Here is a 22,326-nt window from a genome sequence, read left to right as displayed (position 1 = left end):
CCTATGGACACGTAATGTCTGTGCATGTTGTGGTGCTCAAACATGTTCACCATTATCAAACAACAGTTTTGTGAGGAAAAGATTCATATACCGATGTCATGAATGTGAAGACAGAAACACAGAGAGGTGAGGTGATTTTCCATAAAACTAAAGCTGGTTTAGGGCTGTCTCCACGATTCCAGCGTGTCTTGCTTGCTATTAGAAAACTTCTTAAAGCATAACAAGTTAGAAACTTTGTTCAGGGATGGCAGAGAAGAGAAAGGGATATGGTTGTTATGGGAACCCATGGTCTTTAGAGCTATTGGCCAAAAATAGAACCCTCAGGAAGGCAGGATGAAAGATCCTTTCTGGGAGACTAAGAGATGAAGTGAGTCCCTTGGGGAAAGCAACAGTGTAAATAGAAAAACAATAAAAAGAAGCACAAGAGCACTTTTTCCAGAAAAGGGTTTCATTTATTCTTATGACCTTGGCCACCACCTAGAACTCAGGCTGGCAAGCAAGATTCAGGCTCCAGATACTGAGCACATGTGGCCAAAACCCCAGTGGTGGAGTTGGCGGTGTGCTCTTGCCTCTTCTCTCCCGCATTGTGGGGCATCCTTTACTTCTTGGCACAGAGGTATACTTGCATGGGGTTTTCCTGCCACTCTGGTAGGGAGGCCAAGCTGTCAGCCACCTCCTTCTGGACAGGCCAGCCCCAGGCCTCAAAGAAGGGAACCAGATTCTTCTTCACTCTTTGAGAGAACTTCTTCACCCATAGATTCATCCTGCCAGTTTTGCCTTTGGGGAGGCGAGAGAGGGTCTGGTACTCAGCAAAGAGCTGGGTGAATGGCTCCCACCCAAAGGCCTCCTGGAGCTGCAAGGAGAAAGAAGGAACAGAATGAGAAGTCAGGTTTGCAAAAGTGATGCAACATGTGTGTTCATAAGTATATTTCGTTCACATGATCACCTCCCCTCAATGGTTAACTTCACTGTTGGTATGTGCCCCTATCTCCCCACTCTACCGCTGCACGTTAATGCAATCTCATTGGCTCATTCCACCCCTTGGCCACAAAACAGCACCCCTTGCATGTAGTGGGGGTGCTCGGGGAAACCTAATGTCTGAATAGTGGCTAAATACTCAACAAATGACCACTGTAATTATCTTTAATTTAAAAAATTGTGTCCCAGGACAGGTTTGGGCCTGACTGAGATGAGAAACCTTCACTTCCTACATATTTGGCCTATTGAGATTCTAAAAGCTGGGAACCTCACATACTATAATTTCGAGACATCATAATAATCCTGATTTTATAGCCATCTCGGACCTGTGACTATCTGCAAGGTACAATATTGCTTTGTAGAACACTGCATTTAGAGCAGAAAAAGAAAAGATCCGGCATGTCTTAAGGGGCTCAAAATGAGAGTGGCTCATGCTTCATAGGGGACAGCCCTCCGGAAAGCCCTTGGCCAAAGGCTCTTGTTCACTAAGATTATACATATTTCCAGTGAGCGAGGTTCTGGGGTTTCACATCTCCCTTTAATAGATGAGCATTCTCTGACTCTGGCTTGTAAAAGCCCGAGGACAGATGACACCACAAAAGCCGAGCCTCCCTCAGAGTCTCACTGTTGTACCCTCATTATTGTTCCTCTCTTCTCACTGGCTTGCTCTTTGACACTTTTAATACACCAGAAAATTCAACATTTATTAAACATGTAACATTTGTTAGACATCTACAACATGCCAGCTATTGTGCTAGGCAAACATGACTAAGAGCTCTTGTCCCTCTAGAGAACACTGGCCAAAGGGAGAGACACATGTAAATAAACACATTGTTAAAAATGTTGGCTTATCAAGGAGACGATGTCCAGGAGAAGGGGACAACAGAGCTGAATTTGGCCAGGTGACTTGACAGGAAATGGACAAGATGATTCAGCAGCAGGAAGAAAACAAGGGAAGGCACAGGAGCCAAAACAGCAAGATGTGTCTGTAACCATAAGTGGGTTGGCATGGCAGAGGGTAAATATGGAGGTGAGAGCAATAGAAGATACAGCTAGAGATACTGGCATATCTGGTCAGGAAGGTCCTCCTATGCCTTGCTAATCAGCTTCAACTATATCCCGTATGTGCTAGAGAACCCCGTACGCATTTTATAGACAGAGTATTAACATTATTTTGGAAGGAGTGTAAGGAAGATGGATCATAGAGGACTGAGGCAAGATGCTGGGACAACTTACAAGGCTACTGGAATAGACTGAGGGAAAACTAATGAGGGCCTGAGCTGAGGCAGCAGGTTCAGGGAAGCTGGGGAGAAGCCCTCTAGCAGGAAATGGGGTCACAAGGTGCCTGTTTGTCCTGCGACCGAGTCTCAGTTGCGGTCTCTCTAGAGCTTTCGAGAACTGATATTCGGGGCGCCACAGTGTAGCACAGTAGGGTAGAATTAGGGCTTAAACTTACACTTTAGGGGCAATCTACCATTCTGGTCCATGGTCCTGTATACCCCAGACTGGCCATGGAAGGGTATGGAAGTGGATACAACATAAAGTTCCCTCATTGACTGGGCTGTCTGATGTTAATTCTCAGAAAATTAGTGAAAGGCAAAAAAATCTAAGAGCAGGTATGGCAATGTGAAAGTCGAGCTTGTCATTACGTCCTGATTTTAAGTTCTAGGTCCTTCACTTAAATGGGTGCTTCTTGACAAGTTGCTGAACTTCTTTAACTTAGCATGTGGCTCTGTGAAAATGAGCCAGACAGCTCCTATCTATAGAGCTGTGGGAGACATTGCGGGAGATCTGACAGGGGAACAACACTGACAATTCAGAAACCTGGACATTCAATGCAGGACTAGGGGAGGGGGCAGGGATTTGTGTTTATTTCACAGTTGCTTTATGACTTCAGTGCTCTCCTGTTGGCTTGATTGGGTATTCATTTTAAATCATTTTGGTTTCGAGTGGGGTGATGGATGCTGAGACCCTTGCTAGCAGATTTATCTCTGACGATGCCTTCTTATTGTAATGCAGCTGCATTGTAGACACCCTGTTATTATTTTAAAAAAAAAGTGTAACACTCATTTGACCCATAAAATTTAGGTGAAACACATTAAACAAAACAATGGCCATTTATGGAACACTTATTAGGAGACCAAGTACAAAACCAGTGAGTGAAAGAACTGTGATTCAACTTCAGGAATGTCTCACAAAATTTCTGCCCTTGAATAATATGCTATATTTCTATTTCTATTTTCATAGTACTTTTCATTTCCTGTTACATCTCAGAATCAGAAGGTGAGTGAGACAGCTGCCATTCTTTCTGCCTTAGCGGGTCATAACCCGAAAAGCACCACCATGAGGCCCAGTCCCTCTCATTTCCAGGGCAGGTGGTGGTCCAGGCCGGTGAGTAGTGAAGGAGCTGGAGAGCTCCTGGGATCCAGATCACTATATGACAGAGGAGTCTGGTCATCCCCTCCCCACGGAATTTCTGCTCAGTACCTGTAGATATGTTTCCAGGGCTGTCCACACATTCCAGTCACACAGTGGTGCTCCCTTTCTCAGGTGGTCCTTGATTCTCCTCTTGCGTTCTGGAGGGCTCAGAGCCTCATGGGCCTTAGCCCTGGGGATCCCTAGGACTGTTTCATGCACATAGACTGACCAGAGGTTGCAGGTGGCCTCGGTAGTATGTGGGCGGAACTCCCATCCATCCTGCTGTTGGTTGTGGCCAAGCTCATGGATGGGGCCCCACACACCCCGACTTCTCATGCTTGTCTCATTGATGAGCTCCTGCACAGACTCCAGGTGGCACATGATGGGGTATCCTGAATGCATCCAGCCTGTGAACATAGAATGAAAAGATGAGCATTAAGGAGGGTCCACCCAAACTATCTTCTTCATTCTTTTCCATATGGGACTTTTCTTCACCATCATGGTTATCCCCAATAACTGCAGAATCTCTATGCTGATTGGAAAGCAGACAACTTTCCCTGACTTGGTCAGAAACTGAATAGTACCTAATCCCCTTCTTAGCCTTTCACACCTGAGTTGTGCCCTCCTCCTCACTCTGGCCCTGAATAAATTGGTTTTACTTTACATAGTCATTCTTGCTGGAATTTTACACCTTCACTTTGTGTGTGTGAGTGTCCTTGGCATCTCAGTCTGTGATATGATGTCCTATGTCTGGATTTGACATCCTTGAGGGCTGGAACAGTGTCATTCTTTCTTCCCCGTGTATGCAACTTTTATCCAGGCTTACACTCAATGACAGAGATAACTTTTGTCCTTATTTAAAGATATAAAAATTGAGATCCAAAGGAACTTCCCCGTGTGGGATCCAGAGTTCCTTATTTTGCTTCCTATGCACTTATTTCTTTTTAACCACTAAGTACCTAACATACACCTCCTTCCGTATTTCCTCTTTTCATTTTCAACTCTGGCTTATGTTTGAAGAAAGTAGTTCATTTTGGATGCTCTCCTTGAGATGACCCTGGTTGCCATCTATGAATTCCCAATATAACTTTTTCTGAGATTGTTCAACCATCCAGTGAAATCTCACCTTGTAGGTGTCAACAGTTTGCGTTTTCACATGTAAACATTCTTTCATCCCCATCATGGTCAATGTCTTTTATAACCTTTTTCCTTGCTTTACTAATAAAATTATGCTTGTGCATCTTGAACATTCATAAGAGCCAAAGTAATAGATAAATGGTGTCCACTGACTAGGAGGATTCCTGGGAGCACCCACCAGCTGAGATCTGCACATCAGCCACAATCCTCTCGGGTCGGTGGAAAGGGAAGGGCTGAGCTGCCAGCCTGGCCACAGCCTGCATCATCTCATCCCAGAGGCGGAGCACAGGCTCAGGGTTTTCCAAGGCCTGGAGCTTTGTGGTCGGCACTGTCAGGATGATGTTGTCCGTGGCCAGCTCTCCCCAGGGAGCCAGGTTCTCTTGCATCTGCCTCTTCCACTCCTCTAGAGATGTCTTACCTGGAAATAAATAGCATGGAACCTACCACACTCACTTTGCAACATACCTTGAGCTTAAAAATACAACTTGATCTCTGGAAGAATGCTACAATAATGTTCTTCTTGTAACGGAAAGGACTTCCAGACTCTTCTCTTTGTCTGCCCTGAAGTCTCCATGGACACAGGGTATTCCATATCTCCTGCCTCCGTGTTCTCCCCCAACAGTTTTTGCTCTTTCTATCCACCAAACCTAATCCCTCTTCCATTTAGCAACCACCCCATAGTTCCCCCACTAAATGTTCAGTCCACTTACCCAGCTTGTAGTATGGGGCATGCACAGCCCCCGTGATAGTGACAGACAAAGGGCCTAGTTGTCTGCCTGGGGGCACGATGACGTAGAGGAGGCCGCCCCAGAGGCAGGAGACTGACCGTTTGGTCCTGTCCATACAGCATTGGTGAGTCACCATGGGGGCTCGACATAGCTTTCTGGCCTTGGTCAGGTCATCGGTGTGGCAACCAATCTGTAACTGGACAGGTGATTCCACCAAATGTTGGAGGAATTAGAGTCCTTTGATGTGTGTGAGGCGGTGTAGATGGAAGGTATTAGACAAACATGCCCATGAAAAACCAGCTTCCCTTTTCTATGTGCTAGGCATGGAAACTTAGAAAATTTTAGCACTCCAAAGTCATTTGGACTTCAAAGCATGTAAAATCATTTTTCCAAGGATTTAAACAGCTCCACTGTAAATCTTCACCTGACATGAATTGGTGGGAGACAAGGCTGATCCTGACAAAGGCCTTATGTCTTTGCTAGGCAAAATCCTGGGCTCTTCCAGCAGGACCTACACCAGTGTGGTGAGTCTGAGGTTGGGAATGAGCTCAGGGACTCTGCTCCATCCTCTGTGAATACACAGGAGGCCTGTCCAGAGGCAGTGAGGTTGATTCTCTCTCCCTCTTTTCCTAGAGCTTCCTTTTCTGGCCAGATGGATGAAGATTTGTTTTTTCTAGAATCCTGGAGTTGCTTTTCTTAGGTTTGATGTAAGCAAGCTCCAGAAAGAATGCCAACACAAAAGAGACCCTAGCTGTGGTAGAAGGTGACCCTCAGAGTCAAGGAGGCAGGATGAATTTAAATTCCACATTTAGGGCATATTTTGGGGAGTGATGGGATTATGGACACACTTTAGGTGTCAAGATAAAGAGATAAAATAAGAGTTTGTGCAGAATGTGCTTGCTGACATCACAGCCCAAATTTCCACTGCAAGTTTCATACTAACTCCCCCTCAATTTGCACATGGGACCCATGAAGAGGCATGAAGAGGGAAGTGCACATGCCCAAGGACTTTCCAGCCCTTTCTTTTCCTTCTACCAATCATCTACTGATCACAGAACCCACTCCCTAAACCTTCTCTAATAAAGGAACTCTTTAAAGGAGGCACAATGGGACAGATTTGAGCTGGACTCCTGTCCTGTCTCCTTGTTAGTCAACTTGCAATCAAATGCTTTTTTTTTTTTTTTTTGGTCAAAACCTCAAATGTCATAGTATTGGCTTCTACCACATTCTACAGTGAGCTCCTTTTACCTGATAAAACTAGGCACTTTAGTCACTCACTTAGGTGCCCTGAAATTCAACTGTAAAATCTGTAAAATGGGCAGAATAATCCATTTCTGTACCCTTGGCTGGATTCCCATGAGCTGGAACTGGATAGTGGTGAGAATGACACAGCTCTAGGGCGTTGAGAGGTGGCAGCTGTAGGTGTTTAGCTTACCCTCAGGCCAGCAGAGGCTGCAGCTTCAGACAGTGAGATTTCTGCATTTTGTCCTTCCAGGAGGTAGAGTCCAGTACTCACCCAGCAATCATCGTTGCCTGACAAAAATCACAGAGAAAGTTCTTCCTATGTGACTTCATCTCCACTTGGGGCCTCCCAGCCCCTCCCATAGGTGCAGCTTCTCCCCTGTGTATCTTAAGTCATCCATACTTCTTCTTGGATTCATCTCTCCTAAACCTTAATCAGAGCCCCAACCTCCATTTTCTTGAAAGTACCTGATAAAGAATGGAGTCAGCCGGATGCAGTGGCTCATGCCTGTAATCCCAGCACTTTGGGAGGCCGAGGCAGGTGGATCACCTGAGGTCAGGGGTTTGAGGCCAACCTGACCAATACGGTGAAACCCCATCTCTACTAAAAATACAAAAATTAGCCAGGCATGGTGGTGCGCACCTGTAGTTGCAGCTACTCAGGAGACTGAGACAGGAGAATTGCTTGAACCCAGGAGGTGGAAGTTGCAGTGAGCCGACATTGCATCACTGCACTCCAGCCTGGGTGACAGACTGAAAATCTGTCAAAAAAAAAAAAAAAATGGAGTCAATCTTCCTAAGGGTCTGAGGGTAAGTACCTGCAATGTCCTGTGTAGTGTCAGCCAATCCCATTTTCCCCTGGGTCTTTCATGTTCTGGGCACACTGTTCTCTTTTCATACCTGGGTTGTTTCCTTCAATCTCCATGGTGATGGGGTGTTTTGAGGAGTACAAATTGGAGGGGCAGGTCCTGGTGCCAAGCCACTTGGCCAGCTGGGAGCTGTCAGTTAGAGAGTGAGCCAACCCAGTGGCCAGAGAGAGCATCGCAGCCTCAATGGAGTCACCGGCAACTGGATTTTCCTGGCTCACAGCTGGGAGCGCCGACCCTCTTAGCACCTTCCTCAGGAGCCTGTGCAGGGATATGTAAGCAGGGACCCCCTCCGCAGGAATCTGTAGGAAGGCTGCACCATCAGCTCTCAACTTTGCCAGACAGCTCTTTTCCAAGTTCCCATTTCCATGGTTCAATATAGCCTGGAACTCAGACAGTGCCTTGCGGAAGTGGTAGCCTCTCATCTCAGGGGTGGGAACAGGGAAGCAGCCTGCGCTGAGAGTCTGAGGCAGGATGCTGAGGCCAAAACAATTGAGGATGATGTTACCAGGGAAGCTAGCCAAGGGGGAGTGGCCAGGGTTCTGGGAGGCCCACCACCAGGACTGGCCCCCAATCAGCAGCCCCCCACCCTCAGCCACAAACTCCTGCAGCTGCTTAGCCTCCTTGTCACTGTATGCCTTGCAGCAGTAGACACCCAAGTTGCCGTTCAGATGTGGCTCCAGGCTGCATTCCAGGCCATGCATTGATAGGAGGGGACGCAGATCTTTTAAACTTGTGTTCACCCCAACTTTGCCTGTCTGGCCTCTGGCCAGCCAGCGCACAGCATTGAGCAAGAAGGGACCCATCTTGGGAGCACAGAGCAGGCACTCGTGGGCAGCCAGGACCACCCGGCCTCGGCCATAGCGAGCAGCCGCCAGAAAGCAGTTGAGTGAGGCATCCAGCCCCAGAGGGAAGGCCAGGGCTCCATGCACCAGCAGCTCCGAGGGGACTCCCTCTGTCCTGATGTCCAGCTCTGAGATCCCCTCCAGGAGCTGCTGCTGGTCCTGCCTGACATCCTCCCCACACCTGGAAGAGACAGGAGAAACAATGAGGCTACAGTCAGTTAGCCTGAATTGTACTCACTGAATAGAGAAATCTATGTGCAGGTAGGAAGATTGCATGGTTCATGTCAACCTTCCCATTCTTATATTAGAATTTTAGCATATTAATATCATTTATTTTTATCATGTTTAAGGCATATTTTTTCACAACTGATGGCATATTATTATTTAATTGGTAGTGTTTGCTCTTGCTTAGTGATACATAAAATAACAGTATTTCTCACAATCAATGTTGTCATAGATTGGAGGAAATGCTGTAGAGGTAGTGATTGCCCTTACTTGCATATCTTAAAATCCACATTTTCTAAATGAGCACCTCCAGAAATTCTTCCCATTTACTCAACTAAGTATTGAATATTCTGGCTTCAGTTTCTTGTCTTTTAAAATATTTAATCATATAAACAAATTACATTAGAAAAATTAGTTTATCAAGCCCAGATAAAGTGGTACTGCTTATTAATTTCTTGAGCTAATTTTCTGTAAAGGAAGGCTGTAAAATCATCAAATTTGTACTCTGTATAGGGCAGTTCTGATCTAGGAACACATCACAAGTAAATTGTTTAACACTATACTTGAAGATTTTTACAAACACACATCATTTTTAAAAGTTCACTCAAATCTGGTTAGAGTATTGACTTCTTTTTATTAAGGAATGTCAAAATGTAATGAATCTAGAAAAGGCTTTGAATTTCAAGAATTTTAAAAACAATTTGTAGATACTGTAAATGTCAAGCAATAGGAGGTTGGTTAAGCACATTATAGTTAACAAGAGATTGCAAACCATATAGTGATTAAAATAATTATTAGATAGTTTGAAAAATGCTTAATGGAAAAAATTTTTAGATTAGATTACAAGATACCATGCTCTAAATAAGCCACATTTTGGGAAAAGTCAAAAACCATAAAATTAGACATAGAAGCAAAACCTAAACATATTTATCAAAATATCTTTGTTAAAAGAATAAGTCTTCATGGTCATCTTGGCTGGTGGGATTGTAGGTCATTTTAATTATGTTTATAAAGCTTTATTGGCTCAAATTTTAAAATTAACATTTATTTCTTTTATAATTAGAAATTAAATATTTTTTAAAAATATAGTTTAGTCTGGTAGTAAAACATTATTGAAAAAGGTAACTCTTGTGCAGATTCTCTTGAATTTCTTTTCAGCATGAAAATTAGGAGATGGCATGTCTTAGTTTTGTCATCCCATTTTCAAACTCACATGGCAAATGTCATAGAGTTCAGGCATCAGTTCTGCCTGTGGCTTTTTACCTGTTTGAACTCAAGATATTTCAGGGAGTTGATGACATTGAGCTACAAGACTTAATAATAAAACATTCCACATTCCACTCTAAGAATTCTTAGCATCTTCTCACAGGCAGCTGGCAAAGTCTCAGCTAATGGTAGTAAGCCTTCAATATGGAAAGCTGCAGTTATCTACAGATATCCTCTCCACAGCTAGTTAAAATGATTGCATACATTTATCCATGTGCCCACACACGTGTACAAAACCACAGTAGCATTGGGAATCTAGAAATTACCTAGACTGGTTGACTAAAGCTGCAAGAACCACATAGAATTAAAGAAAAAAAAAAAAAAAAAAAAAAAAAAAAAAAAAAAAAAAAAAAAAAAAAAAAAAAAAAAAAAACACCCAACAACTTCTTAGCACAAAAGCAGCATAAAGTTAAAAAAGGTGAGCTCATAGGAGAGAAAGATATTTGCAACAGATTGAACAGATAAAAATTGGAATCCAGAATATATGAGTAATTTCTAAGGATAAACAGAAAAGCAAAAAACAGAAAATATTTTTAAAGTATATGCTCAAACAGCTCATGTAAGATGAAATCCAAGTGAGATATTCAATGTTTCAAATGATATAATCAGATAAATGCAGTTTAATTTAATAACATTTTTTACTCAGAAAATTAGTAAATATTTCAAAAGCTAACAATAATATTAAGTGCCGACAAGAGTGTGAAGAAAAATAGTCTTTCATAAAATCTGGAGATCAATTTGGCAGTATCCAATAACATTAAAAATAGAAGTATACATGGAGGCAGTACTAAGTAGTTCATTGCAAATTGCTGGTAATAGTGAAAAAGTATAAGGAAGTTAAATATTCACTAATATGAATGCAAATAAAATTTGGCATTTAATCGTATGATGGATTACTATTTGTCATTCAAAAAGAATACATACACCTATATTAATTAACAAGGATAGATATTCAAAACATTTGAGTAAAACAATTTCAAAAATAGCAGAACTTGGTGATGCAGCCTATGTAAGACACAATATAAAGCAAAGTAAACATATGTCAATATGTGTCCAAAATGTCAGGAAGTGACCAGAAGAAAATGATAAAAGTGTTTTCTTTCAGATTGCGGGATAGAGAGAAAGGAGCGACATTGAAAGAGATGATCAAAATGACTTTTGCCTCAATAATTTGTTTTTTCAAATAAGGAAAATGTACAATTACATTTCTCGGGTAATTAAACATTAAATGTAAAATGCTAAGATAACTGCTCCAAAATAGAAGGAAAATGTAAAATCTACAAATTTGTGGAGGGAATTTAAGAAATAGATAAAACTTAGTAACAAGCAAGGAAAAATGTAAAAAGAAATGAAGCATAAAAATAGAAAATAAAATTAAAAGGGGGTAAGGGCAAGATGTACATTTGAATCATCACAGTATATATGAATGTGTTAAATTTCAATTTGACAGAAGCTCTTAGATTAGGTTAAAAACATCTGGATATAAGCTGCTTATAAAAAGCACACTTGAAACTAAATGACATAAAAGGATTGAAAATGACAAAATCTACAAAGTTTTCTTTCAAAAAATACAGAAACAAAAAAGCAGACACACCAGCATTAATAAGGGATGCAAGTGATTTCAAAGGGGAAAAAATAAAAAATGAACATTTTCTATGGATAAAAGTTATACTCTACCAAAAATAAAATTTATATTATTTTTTTTGTCTTGCAAAACACAATACTGAAAGAAAGAACTGCTACAAGGAAAATAAATTTTGAATTGATCATTATATTTGGAGATGGTAATGTATTCTCAGCATCCGTTGGATCAATTACATTAAAAAGAAAAAAAAGGGATAGAGATGATTTCATCAGAATTACTTACAAACTTGCTTACAGCCAGAAGATAATTGTCCTGCATCCTGAGGACGAGAAAATGAGACCCTAGAAGGTTGTGCTCTGCTAAGTTTTTGAATAAACACAAAGTAAAAAGGCAGACAATCTCCAACATGAAACATTAAAAAATCAACGTGAAGAACACACACACACACACACACACACAGATAGATAAGCATCTGAGATGATCCATATCAAAGTTTTAGGATTGGCTACCTTGGTCCAGAAGCATGAGAATAGTACTGGTAGTGTGGGGAGGAGAATGAGTTGCCGTCTTCCTCTCTATGTTTCTGTATTGGTTTGCATTTTTCACAAAAAACTTGATTTCCTTTTGAAATATTTTCATTAAAAAGGCATTTCTTAAAAGAAAAATAAAGGAAAGGAGGAAAGAAGGAAGGAAAGGGGAATGGAGGGAGGGAGGGGGAAAGGATATGGGAAATGAGGAGGGAGGGAGGGGAAAGTGAGTAAGCATAGCAGTTAGGATATCAGATAAACTTCAACAGATGGTTTGACAATATCCTAAGGGCAATATTAATGATCTCAGATAGGTAGTTACCAAAATATTTAAATCTTGTATAATATGTTTACTATTTTAAGTGTGGAAAACAATAAAAGTAGCTGCTATTTAATGAGGTTTAATATATGCTAGGCATTCAACGTATGTATTATCTCTTTTAATCATAATAACAAACTTGAAAGTTATTCTCATTTTAAAGATGAACTTTGGAAAAACTAGGCAATTTTCCACGTGTTTCTTAGCTAATAACGGGTAATGACAGGAAGCAAACGTGACAGCAGGAGTACCATCATCTTGGACAAACACCGCTACTTTAAGTTCCAGCTCCCTTTCTAGCCTCATGCATTTCAAGGAAATCACTTTTCTAACTACAAGCAGCCAGAAAGAGCAGACAGTAAAACACAAATAAGACAGCTCAGGCACAGAAGGAGGTGGGGGCAAAGAAGTCTCTTGGGTAACTGCCAAACTTCACCCTCATACAATGGGCCCCAGTAAAACAGTGGGCCTTAATAAGCACATTCCTTTCCCTTCAGGTGCACTATGATAAGGAAGCTAAAAGCAGGGGTGAGGGGTATGCAGCTACAGAAAGATGGAATAGACACACAACTCTCCCTCCCAGATAAACATAACAAAGAGACACAGAAGCAGTAGAAACCTCTCATAGACTCTCTCACCCTGAATCCTTAAAAGCTCTTAGTCTGTAAGGGAATGCGCCTCTCACCTAACTCGGCCAGAAGCCCCCCTCAAGTTTGTTTTCTCTAAATTAAACCTGTCCTTGACTGTCATACCATCTTTTGTGTTTCTTACCTCTTTCTTTAATTCTTACAAAACCCAGGCTGGCTTGCCTCTAAAACCACTGTTGTCTACATATCAGAACTCTCCCAGTCAATTACTGAGTCTTTGATAAAACCTACATCTGGGTACAAGGTTATTGACAAGTATACTACTGAGAGCCAACTTGGTTGGGGGACCCCCCACCCAGGCGGCACCTCCCACCCAGGCGGCACTAAAGGTATTGAGAGGCAGACACCCAGATAGAACAACAGAGAGGATCTGTCTGGGGGATAACAGCCTGAGAGCTAAGAGGTTAACAGTGTTCCAGGCTAAGGCCCCAAGCAGATTCTCATCCATGTATTTATTTGCTCTTAGACAGGTGATTTTTAGTAATATACAGGTTTTCTATATTTACCCATAACTCAGAAATATACCAATTAGGCAGCTGTTACCCACCTACCACTAATTACAAACGAAAAGGTATTCTCCACAAGGGAGCCACGGGGGCAGGGCTAACTTAATGTTTCTCAACAGTATACCTTATGCAAAGGAAGCTTTACAGGATGAGAAGGTGTGAATAATTCTGTGTTTAAGAAAGGAAAAGCATGTGTTACTTCAGAGCTGGAAGTGCAGGGGAAGCCATTGAGGATGAAAGGAAAGGGAAGGGATTGCATGTTTAGGAAATGTATTATACCAAACTACACCTGAGCAGACAGGTAACATGGGTGATAGGTTTCTGAATGCTGATAAAAAAGCTGCCAAATTTGGAAGTTACAGTACTGATTAATTGTGAAGTGCCCTGCTATCATTTTCACTATATTAAAGGTAAGACATGTAACAATTTATACATTTTTTTCTTGAACATAAAGGTAATGAAGTCTACTGGTCATAATCAAATATATCTTCACTTGGCTTGTTTTGTTTTTCTGTTCAGATTGTATGGGATGTAAGAATACTCTTCTGGATTTAATTCACTCTCTGATAAATATAAACAGGATAGAAATACTAGAATCTAGAAACAATGTTTCCTTAGGATCTATAACATCACAAAAAGGGCTATAGAGAGCTATGTTGATCAGATGCTTTAAAAAACCTTTTGAAAACCTTCTGCCCCCAACATCCTTTTTTTGTATTTTTAATTAATTTAATACAGATAAACTGTAGTCACTTTTTAAAAAAATTGCAGATACATAAATTACTCATCTGGAATAGTCAGAAAACAATTGCTACCCACCTGTGAGCACAGATAGATTCATATTTCTAGGTCAGATCAAAATTCTGCTTAAAAATATAAATATTTCTAACAATGTCATAATGTTTACTCTTTCTCCTGGTTTTATTAACTATATTTCCAATTTCTGAAGATTACTGTGAGAATTGAAGGAGATAATACAGTTTGAGCAGCCCTTATGCAAAATGCTTGGGATGACCAGAAGTGTTTCAGATTTTGATATTTTTCAGATTTTGGAATATTTGTAAATACATAACGAGATACCTTGGTGATGGGACCCAACTCTAAACACAAAATTCAATTATGTTTGCTATACACCTTTACACATAGACTAAAGGCAATTTTTACAATATTTTAAATAAGTTTATGCATGAAACAAATTTGTGTACACTGAACCATCAGAAAGCAAAGGTGTCAGGTGGGGATTTTCCTATTCTGGTGTTATGTTGGTGGCACTCAAAAAGTTTTGGATTTTGGAGCATTTTAGATTTGGGATTTTTTTGATTAGTCCTGGTTTGTCCACTCTTAGGGGGCCTAGTAAGCTAGGCCCTCTTCACCCAACCACAGACAGAATTCATGTGGGGAGTTCAGCTTACTACTCTGCCTAGAAGATGGAAAACTCTGGTATCCTTTCCTGCTTCCACCATATCCTCAAGTAGCTCTCCTGCTTTTACTTTTGAAATTTTTTTTCTTAAGTGTTTACCCAACCAATTTGTTCACTTTTCTACGAATTAGAAAGCATTAATGATAACTCTTGAATTTGTGATTTTGACTATTTTCTTTCTGTTGTACATGAGAGGTTGATTGCTGTTAGGAGATGCTCCATCCTGGGCCACCCATCAATTACCTGTTCTCCTTGGCCAGTGGTTAGCAATGTATGTTATCATGATCAAAACCTTCTACATCCATCCATTTATTAATTATTTTTCATTCACTTTATCAGATTTGGTTCAGAGAGCAATTCTGGGATCTAGCCTTATTTCACAGTTTTTAACCTGGAAACTACATTCATAGATCTTGAATATGGAAACAGAACTGTGGTGCTTATAACCTGGAACTCTTTGGACAAAGACTTTCCTACTCTATAGGACTGCACTGAGGACAGAGATAACAAATCCTCCTCAAGAGAGTCATAAAGCTAAGCTACTAGCACATATTTACAATTTTTACTTAAAAATAATAGTGACAGGGTCTCACTATGTTGCCCAGGCAGGAGTGCAGTGGTTACTTGCAGGTACAATTGTAGCACACTGCAGCCTTGAACTCTCAGCCTCAAAACAGCCCCCTGCCTGAGTATGTGAGTATGTGTGCATCAGCATGCCCAGTTATGTATTTACTTTGACATGAGCAGCTGCTAACAGGTTCCTGGTACCGAAAGGTTAGGGACCACTGATTTAACATATTCATCTTTTCCTTGTATTTTCTGCATAATACAAATTAAATGTTAGATTTTGATTTAGGTCAGGATCGACAAACTAAGGCCAGCCCCCTGTTTTTGTGAATAAAGTATTGTTGAAGCACAGCCATGCCCATTCTTTCACAAACTGTGGCTGCTTTCAAGCTCCAGTGTCTACCATTGTTGAGTAGTTTCAGCAGAGACCACATGGCCCACAGACCTAAAATATTTGTCTGGCTTTTTAAGGAAAAGTTTCCCAACTCATGATCTAGAGGTTTGATCAGATTCATGTTTGAATTTTTGACCTACTTTATAGGTGGCAGTATGTACTTCCATTGGGTAGAACATAATGGTCTGACTTTCTTACTGTGAGGTTGGCAGTCCTTAATAACCATTGCTTAGCCCTAGACCCATTCATTTGTGTGTATAAAATGATGAGTTTAAAATTTTAGTATTCATTTTATTTGTTATTTGTAATAGTTTTATAGAAGAAACTTCCATTCACCAATTACATACTCTATGGTATAATTTATATAGGAAAGGCAAAATAAATGTTGAATTCTCTCTTTATCATTTTAAAACCAGTTTTCAATATTGAGTTGGTTTCCTAGCATCTTCCCGAGGTCACCAATGTGTTTAAATTTTTCTTAGAATCATTATGAAATCATGATTGAAAACACAATGTGTTTCATTTATCATCCTGATTGATGTTGAAATTGTCATATTTGGCTATTGTGAGCCAATTCAAGATGATTCCTGAATCTTTTCCACCCAAACTTAATGAGCTTCCTGGCTTTTGCTATAATAGGAGGTTTCAGTTTCGTTTCATACATTTCCTGCTCAGGCCCAGGATCCGCCATTTCTCCAAAAAGCCCTATTTCTTTCTTCTTTTCTTTTAATGTACAGCCCATATTTCTGCTAGGAACTGTAATTTGCATTTAGAACCATAATCTGGGCATTAGAGGTGTGCTTGTGATTTCTGCACTTTGATTTTGTATACTGAGACTTTGCTGAAGTTGCTTATCAGTTTAAGGAGATTTTGGGCTGAGACAATGGGGTCTTCTAAATATACAATCATGTCATCTGCAAATAGAGACAATTTGACTTCCTCTTTTCCTAATTGAATACCCTTTCTTTATTTTTCTTGCCTGATTGCTGTGGCTAGAACTTCCAATACTATATTGAATAGGAATAGCGAGAGAGGGCATCGTTGTCTAGTGCCAGTTTTCAAAGGGAATACTTCCAGTTTTTGCCCATTCGGTATGATATTTGCTGTGGGTTTGTCATAAATAGCTTTTATTATTTTGAGATACATTTCATCAATACCTAGTTTATTGAGAGTTTTTTAGTATAAACGGCTATAGAATTTTGTTGAAGGCCTTCTCTGCATCTATTGAGATAATCATGTGATTTTTGTCTTTGGTTCTGTTTATGTGGTAGATTATGTTTATAGGTTTGTGTATGTTGAACCAGTCTTGCATCCCTGAGATGAAGCCTACTTGATCGTGATGAATAAGCTTTTTGATGTGCTGTTGCATTTGGCTTGCCAGTATTTTATTGATGATTTTTGCATCAATGTTCATCATGCATATTGGCCTGAAGTTTTCTTTTTTAGTTGAGTCTCCACTTGGTTTTGGCATCAGGATAATGTTGGTCTCATAAAATGAGTTAGGTGGGGGAGCAGCTCTATTGTTTAACCTGAGTCAGACTTCCTAAGGGGGGAACAAACACTCACCTGACATGGAGTGGGATCTTGGGCACCTTCTTAGAGACCTTGAACCGGTCCTTGTCCCCATAGGTGTCGGTGAAGTACACTCCGGCCACACTTGTCACCTGGTTCCCAGGGAATTTGGACAGCACCTTGTCACTGCCGTGCTTGCTGGCCCAGTACCATGCCTGGCCCCCAATGAGCAAGCCCCCTCCACGTTTCACAAACTGGATCAGCGTCACAGTCATGGCATCATTGTAGGCACTTATGCAGTAAACACCCAGGGGCTTTCCTGGTTCTGGCTTGATCTGTGCCTCAAGCCCAGCATCCTGCAGGATGTTTCCTAGAGGTGTCAGGGATGGATGCACTTCCACGGGAGCCCCAGGGCAGGGAGAGAGCCAGCTGACTGCATTGAGGAGAAATGGAGTCAAGCCAGCATGCATCAGGTACCCCTCATGGGACACGACCACTAGGCGGCCTTGGCCGTAGGAGGAGGCAGCAATGAGCACCTGGCCCTTGTCATTCACCATCACGGGGAAGGCGGCCTCTCCAATAAGAAGGAGTTCACTGGGGACAGGGTCCCTGGGGAGATCCCAGCGTGTCACTCCATCCATGAGGGCCTCAAAGGCAGCAGATGTCACCATGGTTCTATCAGCTGTGGCAAGGGAAGCAAAGACTTTCATGTAGTTAAGAGATGCTGATAAGCACTGCTGGTCAGAACAGATGAAGAAAACAACTAAATTCATTCACCTCGAAATTTTATTGGATTCCCTACTGTGGGCCACACACTATTTTGGCACTGGAGAGTTCAGCAAGAAACAAAAGAGATGAGGTTTCCCTTTTTGTGATTTGAGTATTTTAGGAGAAAGATAATGAAAAAATAAGTAGATAAACAGATAAATAGAATGCAACAAATTAATCCCTATGATGAAAATAAAACATGATGACACGATGTTGAGGAACTGAAAGACTCCTTTAGTTTTTGCGTGATAGGAAAGGCCTCTGAGAAAGTGACATTGAAACTGAAACCTGAAATGCAGTGAGCAAAGAGCATTCCAACAAAGGGATTGCTTTGGAGTGGCTGAGAGCAAAGGGAAGGTAGGAGCAGGACCTGAGGAGGAGTGAAGGTGGGGCCAGATTCTGCAGGGCTGGTAGATTAAGGTGATAGTTATGTTGGTGTGCCTGAGTTGGCATAGTGCTTGATTTTGTTGAACAGAAAGGTTGCAGACCTGTTAAAAACTGCAATTGTTCTGACAGCTTCAGTAGGTTGGAAAGTGCCCCCCACCCAATTTATCAAGTCTGCCGTAATGGAGAGGGACCCCTCTATTTGGTAGCATTATGCAGGTTCTTGAGGTCTTTTAAAATTTGCTCTGCCTAAAATTGAGCTTATTTCTCCCTTTAAGCAGTTCCTCTTGGATAGATGACTTCAGCCTCAGTTTCCCTATCAAAAAGAGAACAATATATCCCTGGGAAGATTGTTTTTGAAGATGAAAAGAATATGAATAGTCCAGGTGTGGTGGCTAATGCATGTAATCCCAGCACTTTGGGAAGCTGAGGCAGGCGGATCACAGCAGGTCAGCAGTCTGATACCAGCCTTGCCAACATGGCAAAACTCTGCCTCTATAAGTCTATTAAAAAATAGGTGGGTCTGGTAGTGTGCTCCTGTGACCCCAGCTACTTGGGAGGCTGAGTCAGGAGAATTGCTTAAATCTAGGGGAGCAAAGGTTCCAGTGAGATAAGATCACGCCACTGCACTCCAGCCTGGGTGAAAGAGCGAGACTCCGCCTCAAGAAAAAAAGAAGAAGAAAAAAAAACAACAAATAAAAACACCTTGTCTGGGGTTGGTACACACACAGTGAGCACGGATTAAATGAGTGTCTGTCCCTTTGTTGCCCTTTCTAGTTTCCCGGAGTGCCGAGGGCAGTGTTGCAGATTGCAGTCGCCTAGTAGTCCCCTGGCTGTCTCGTGCTGCCTCCCTCCGTCCATCTCTGAGGATCCCAGTGTAAGGGACTTTCCTGTGTGCTCTGAGCCTTCTCACCTCTGCAGGTCCACAGGGCAGCCCTAAAGTGGTGGTGAGTTGACACCAGGGTGAGTTTCACCCAGTAGAGCAGGGAGTCATAAAAAAGTGCCCCGTGGCTTTCCCGAAGTGCCCTTCACAGAGGTCCTCGGAAGGCCCCTGGAAGAACGGAGCACCACGTGGAAGACCCTCAGCCCATGCCCCTCCCAACTTTCCCTTTTTTCCTTGTCTCATTCTCTCCACTTCCTCATTTGGGCTTTTTCGTCTCACTTACCCACCCCTGCAAAAATCACCTGTAGATAACCCCTTGCATAAAGCTTTTCTTTAGGGAAGAATCTAAACTAAGACACACACCAAGCCCATGAGCCACCCGTGCCTCCTTCCTCTCTCCCTCCTGTCCATGTGTGTGGTAATACCCCCCAGGGACACTGAGAAAGGAGAACTGTCCAGACCCCAGGCACAATTAGTACCTGAAGAATATCTTAGTTTATAGTGTTATTATTCAGCTATTTCTTTATATAATCCTTCATATATAATCACATATTAGTTTATAGAATTAGTGCCTGAAGCATAACTCACTGCTTACTATGTCTAGCTTATGTATATAATCATACTTAGTCCCATATAATCTTTCTATATAATCATATAGGTATTATAGTTGGAGCTGTACTGATACATTTGGTGCTGATTTATAGAATCCTTCTATGTAACCATATAGTAGCTTGTGGTAGGAGGAATGCCTAGAGCAGTCACAGAACAGAGGCAGTACATGGGAAAACAGCCAGACCAGAACAAGAACCAAAGACCCAGGCGGTGGCGTCCCTGCCTGAAAAGGCATATGCTGTATGGCAGGCTTGGAGCAAGAGCCTCTCCTCCTGATAAAGGAGTTGTAGTACCTTGCATCCAGTTCCTGTAGAAAGCAGGCCTCAGGCCTGAGATCCTGGAAATAACCAAGGGAGAAAAACCCCTCTGGTGCGACCAGACATGACGGCTGTACACCCTGTCAGTCTTTTCTCACTTCTGTGCTAGCTCAAGTCATCCTCCCATAAATATCTTAAGAGAAGAGCACAAGTCTGCCAGCTCCCACTGCATTAAGCTTACAGTATCCTTCTATCAGAAATCCTTTGAAGTCTCCAGCCCCCAGATAAGAAGTGTTGCGCAGGACACCTGTTGCACAGGACACCTGTTGCACACAGCCCACCTCCTTGCCTTGTTGACCTAATGGGGTTGGACCCCTTTTGCTGTACATGACCCTCTACTACTGTGCATGACATGGTCCTCCACTGCGCACGGCCCACCTCTCTGCCCAGGTGACATAATGGGGTGGCCCCCTTGCTTGTGACTCAGGGGATTATATATGTCCTATTACTAAGACTATAGATGATGACCTCACTCACGACCCTGCCCCCTGATTGTACCTAATAAATACAGATGCTTCTGGGCATCGAGGAGCTCACCAATCTCCGCTCACAGGTGGCTTGGGCTCCTGAGTCCAGATGCTCTTCACCAGTTCATCAGTGTCCTGTCTCTTTACTTTTTGGATCCTGCACCTCAGCACAGCATAAGGGACACCCCACGACCCTGTGGGGCCTCCACGCTTGTGCTGTTAGCCACCTCATTCTGTTAATCTCTCACCAACTCTCAAACATCAGTCCCTTCAGTTGGCAATCATTCTAGACTAAACCGATCTGGTTTTAGTCCCCAGGATATATTCTCATCCACAGTCTTCCTCTACAAGAACTCTAACAAGAGCCCTTACATTTCTTCCACTCTCACTAAGGTGAAACTTGCTGAGCACCTCAGCTTGGCTTCTCCAGGGTCGGGCATGCCAGTGATTACTGGACGTCTTTCCTGCTACTTTTTTCCATGAAATAACTCCAAGCTCAAAAAGATTGACATTCTGAGCACGCCCTGTATTTCCTGTAGAATTCAATCTCTCCCTCTTCCCTTCCTACTCACCGCCTTTTTCTTAATACTGCCCACGGGAAAGTGAGTTCACAAAAAGAGAGCCAATACTCCGCAGATCATCTAGCATGCCGGTACATGATCTCAGTCTCACAAGGGACCAGTGAAAAAAAGCAGCGGAGAGAGATCCGAAAGCCTGAGCTCAAGATCCCGCTAGCTACCTCCCAGAAGACAGGTGAAGTCTTTCACTTCTCGGGCCTTACCAGTTCGACAGGGTAAACAAAGACAAACTAAAAAACCCCAGATGAGTAATATGTTCCGCAAAGCTGACCCAGCACTCTGCAACGAAATATGCCGTCGTGCGCGCACACACCAGTCACATCCTTATCGAATTAGTAATTTACAAGTTCAAAGAGGAGGGAGATATGTGTTTTTAGACAAACTGCAAATAGCACCGGACTCACAAAACCAAATGAAACCAAAGACCTAGACCTAAGAAGAGAGGGACACCCCTGACCCGGGAATGGCTTGGGGCCTCTGGCACTTTGCGGGGACCCCCAGCGCCCTGGGTGCCCAGCCACCACCCCCACCTCAAGACCCGCTCGGATTGGAACACTCACGCCTGGGCAGTGCGGATCCCTGGGGATTGTCGGACTGGCTCTGCTGCGGCGCGCGGGGCACTTCTCGGAGATAAGGAGGAGCGGTGCCGGAGGCGGGGCTGCCTAGCAGGCTGGTCGGAACGGTCCCAAAGGCGGGGTGGTGTCGGAGGCGGGGTCGTCCTGGAGGCGGGGCTGCCACGAAGGAGGGCGGAGCGGAGCCAGAGGCGGGGCGGTCTCGGAGGCGGGGCGGGGCGGTCCCAGAGGCGGGCTGGTCTAGGTGGTCTAGGAGGTCTAGGGTGGTCTAGGAGGCGGGGCCGTACTGGAGGCCGAGCTGTCTCCTAGGAGGAGCGGGGCGGTCCCAAAGGTGGGGCTGTACTGGAGACGTGGCTGCCTCAGAGGCGGGGCAGGGCGGTCTCAGAGGCGGGGCGGTCTCGGAGTCGAGCCGGCCTGGAGGCGGGGCTGTCTCCTAGGCAGAACGGGTGTTCCCGGAGGCAGGGCAGTGACGGAGGCGGGGCTGTCCTGAGGACGGGGGCTGTTTCGGAGGTGGAGCGCGGCAGTGCCAGAGGCGGGGCTGTATCGTAGGCGGGGCCGTCCGT

The 22,326-nt window shown here is 43.0% G+C and overlaps 1 protein-coding gene across 2 annotated transcripts; it reads right to left on the bottom strand.

Moving 5' to 3' along the window:
- Positions 1 to 404: 404 nt before the first annotated feature.
- TCAF2 (TRPM8 channel associated factor 2) lies at positions 405 to 21,870 on the bottom strand. 2 transcript variants are annotated; one of them, XM_037732380.1, is made up of 9 exons: positions 21,752 to 21,868; positions 17,960 to 18,047; positions 17,237 to 17,864; positions 7,404 to 8,395; positions 6,697 to 6,794; positions 5,244 to 5,457; positions 4,712 to 4,951; positions 3,466 to 3,803; positions 405 to 853 (listed from the first exon to the last, which is right to left on the bottom strand). In XM_037732380.1, exons 3-9 carry the CDS (start codon positions 17,851 to 17,853, stop codon positions 599 to 601), a joined length of 2,754 nt encoding a protein of 917 aa, XP_037588308.1. In that variant the 5' UTR covers positions 17,854 to 17,864; positions 17,960 to 18,047; positions 21,752 to 21,868; the 3' UTR covers positions 405 to 598. The 2 variants fall into 2 exon arrangements, with proteins under 2 accessions (XP_037588308.1, XP_017366778.1); XM_017511289.2 differs by lacking the exon at positions 17,960 to 18,047 and having other exon boundaries at positions 21,752 to 21,870.
- Positions 21,871 to 22,326: the final 456 nt, after the last annotated feature.

The sequence above is a fragment of the Cebus imitator genome, unplaced genomic scaffold (genome assembly GCF_001604975.1).
Source record: "Cebus imitator isolate Cc_AM_T3 unplaced genomic scaffold, Cebus_imitator-1.0 Scaffold446, whole genome shotgun sequence".
Lineage (NCBI taxonomy): Eukaryota > Metazoa > Chordata > Mammalia > Primates > Cebidae > Cebus > Cebus imitator.
This window is presented reverse-complemented; position numbering and strand designations above follow the sequence as displayed.

Excerpts from the sequence above, each read along its gene's own strand:
- TCAF2 (XM_017511289.2), bottom strand. The coding sequence starts at position 17,853 with ATGGTGACATCTGCTGCCTTTGAGGCCCTCATGGATGGAGTGACACGC. Across the intron at positions 8,396-17,236 it reads AAGATCCCACTCCATGTCAG|GTGTGGGGAGGATGTCAGGC; the intron begins GTGAGTGTTTGT and ends TGTCTCTTCCAG. Across the intron at positions 3,804-4,711 it reads TGATGTGCAGATCTCAGCTG|GCTGGATGCATTCAGGATAC; the intron begins GTGGGTGCTCCC and ends CTATGTTCACAG.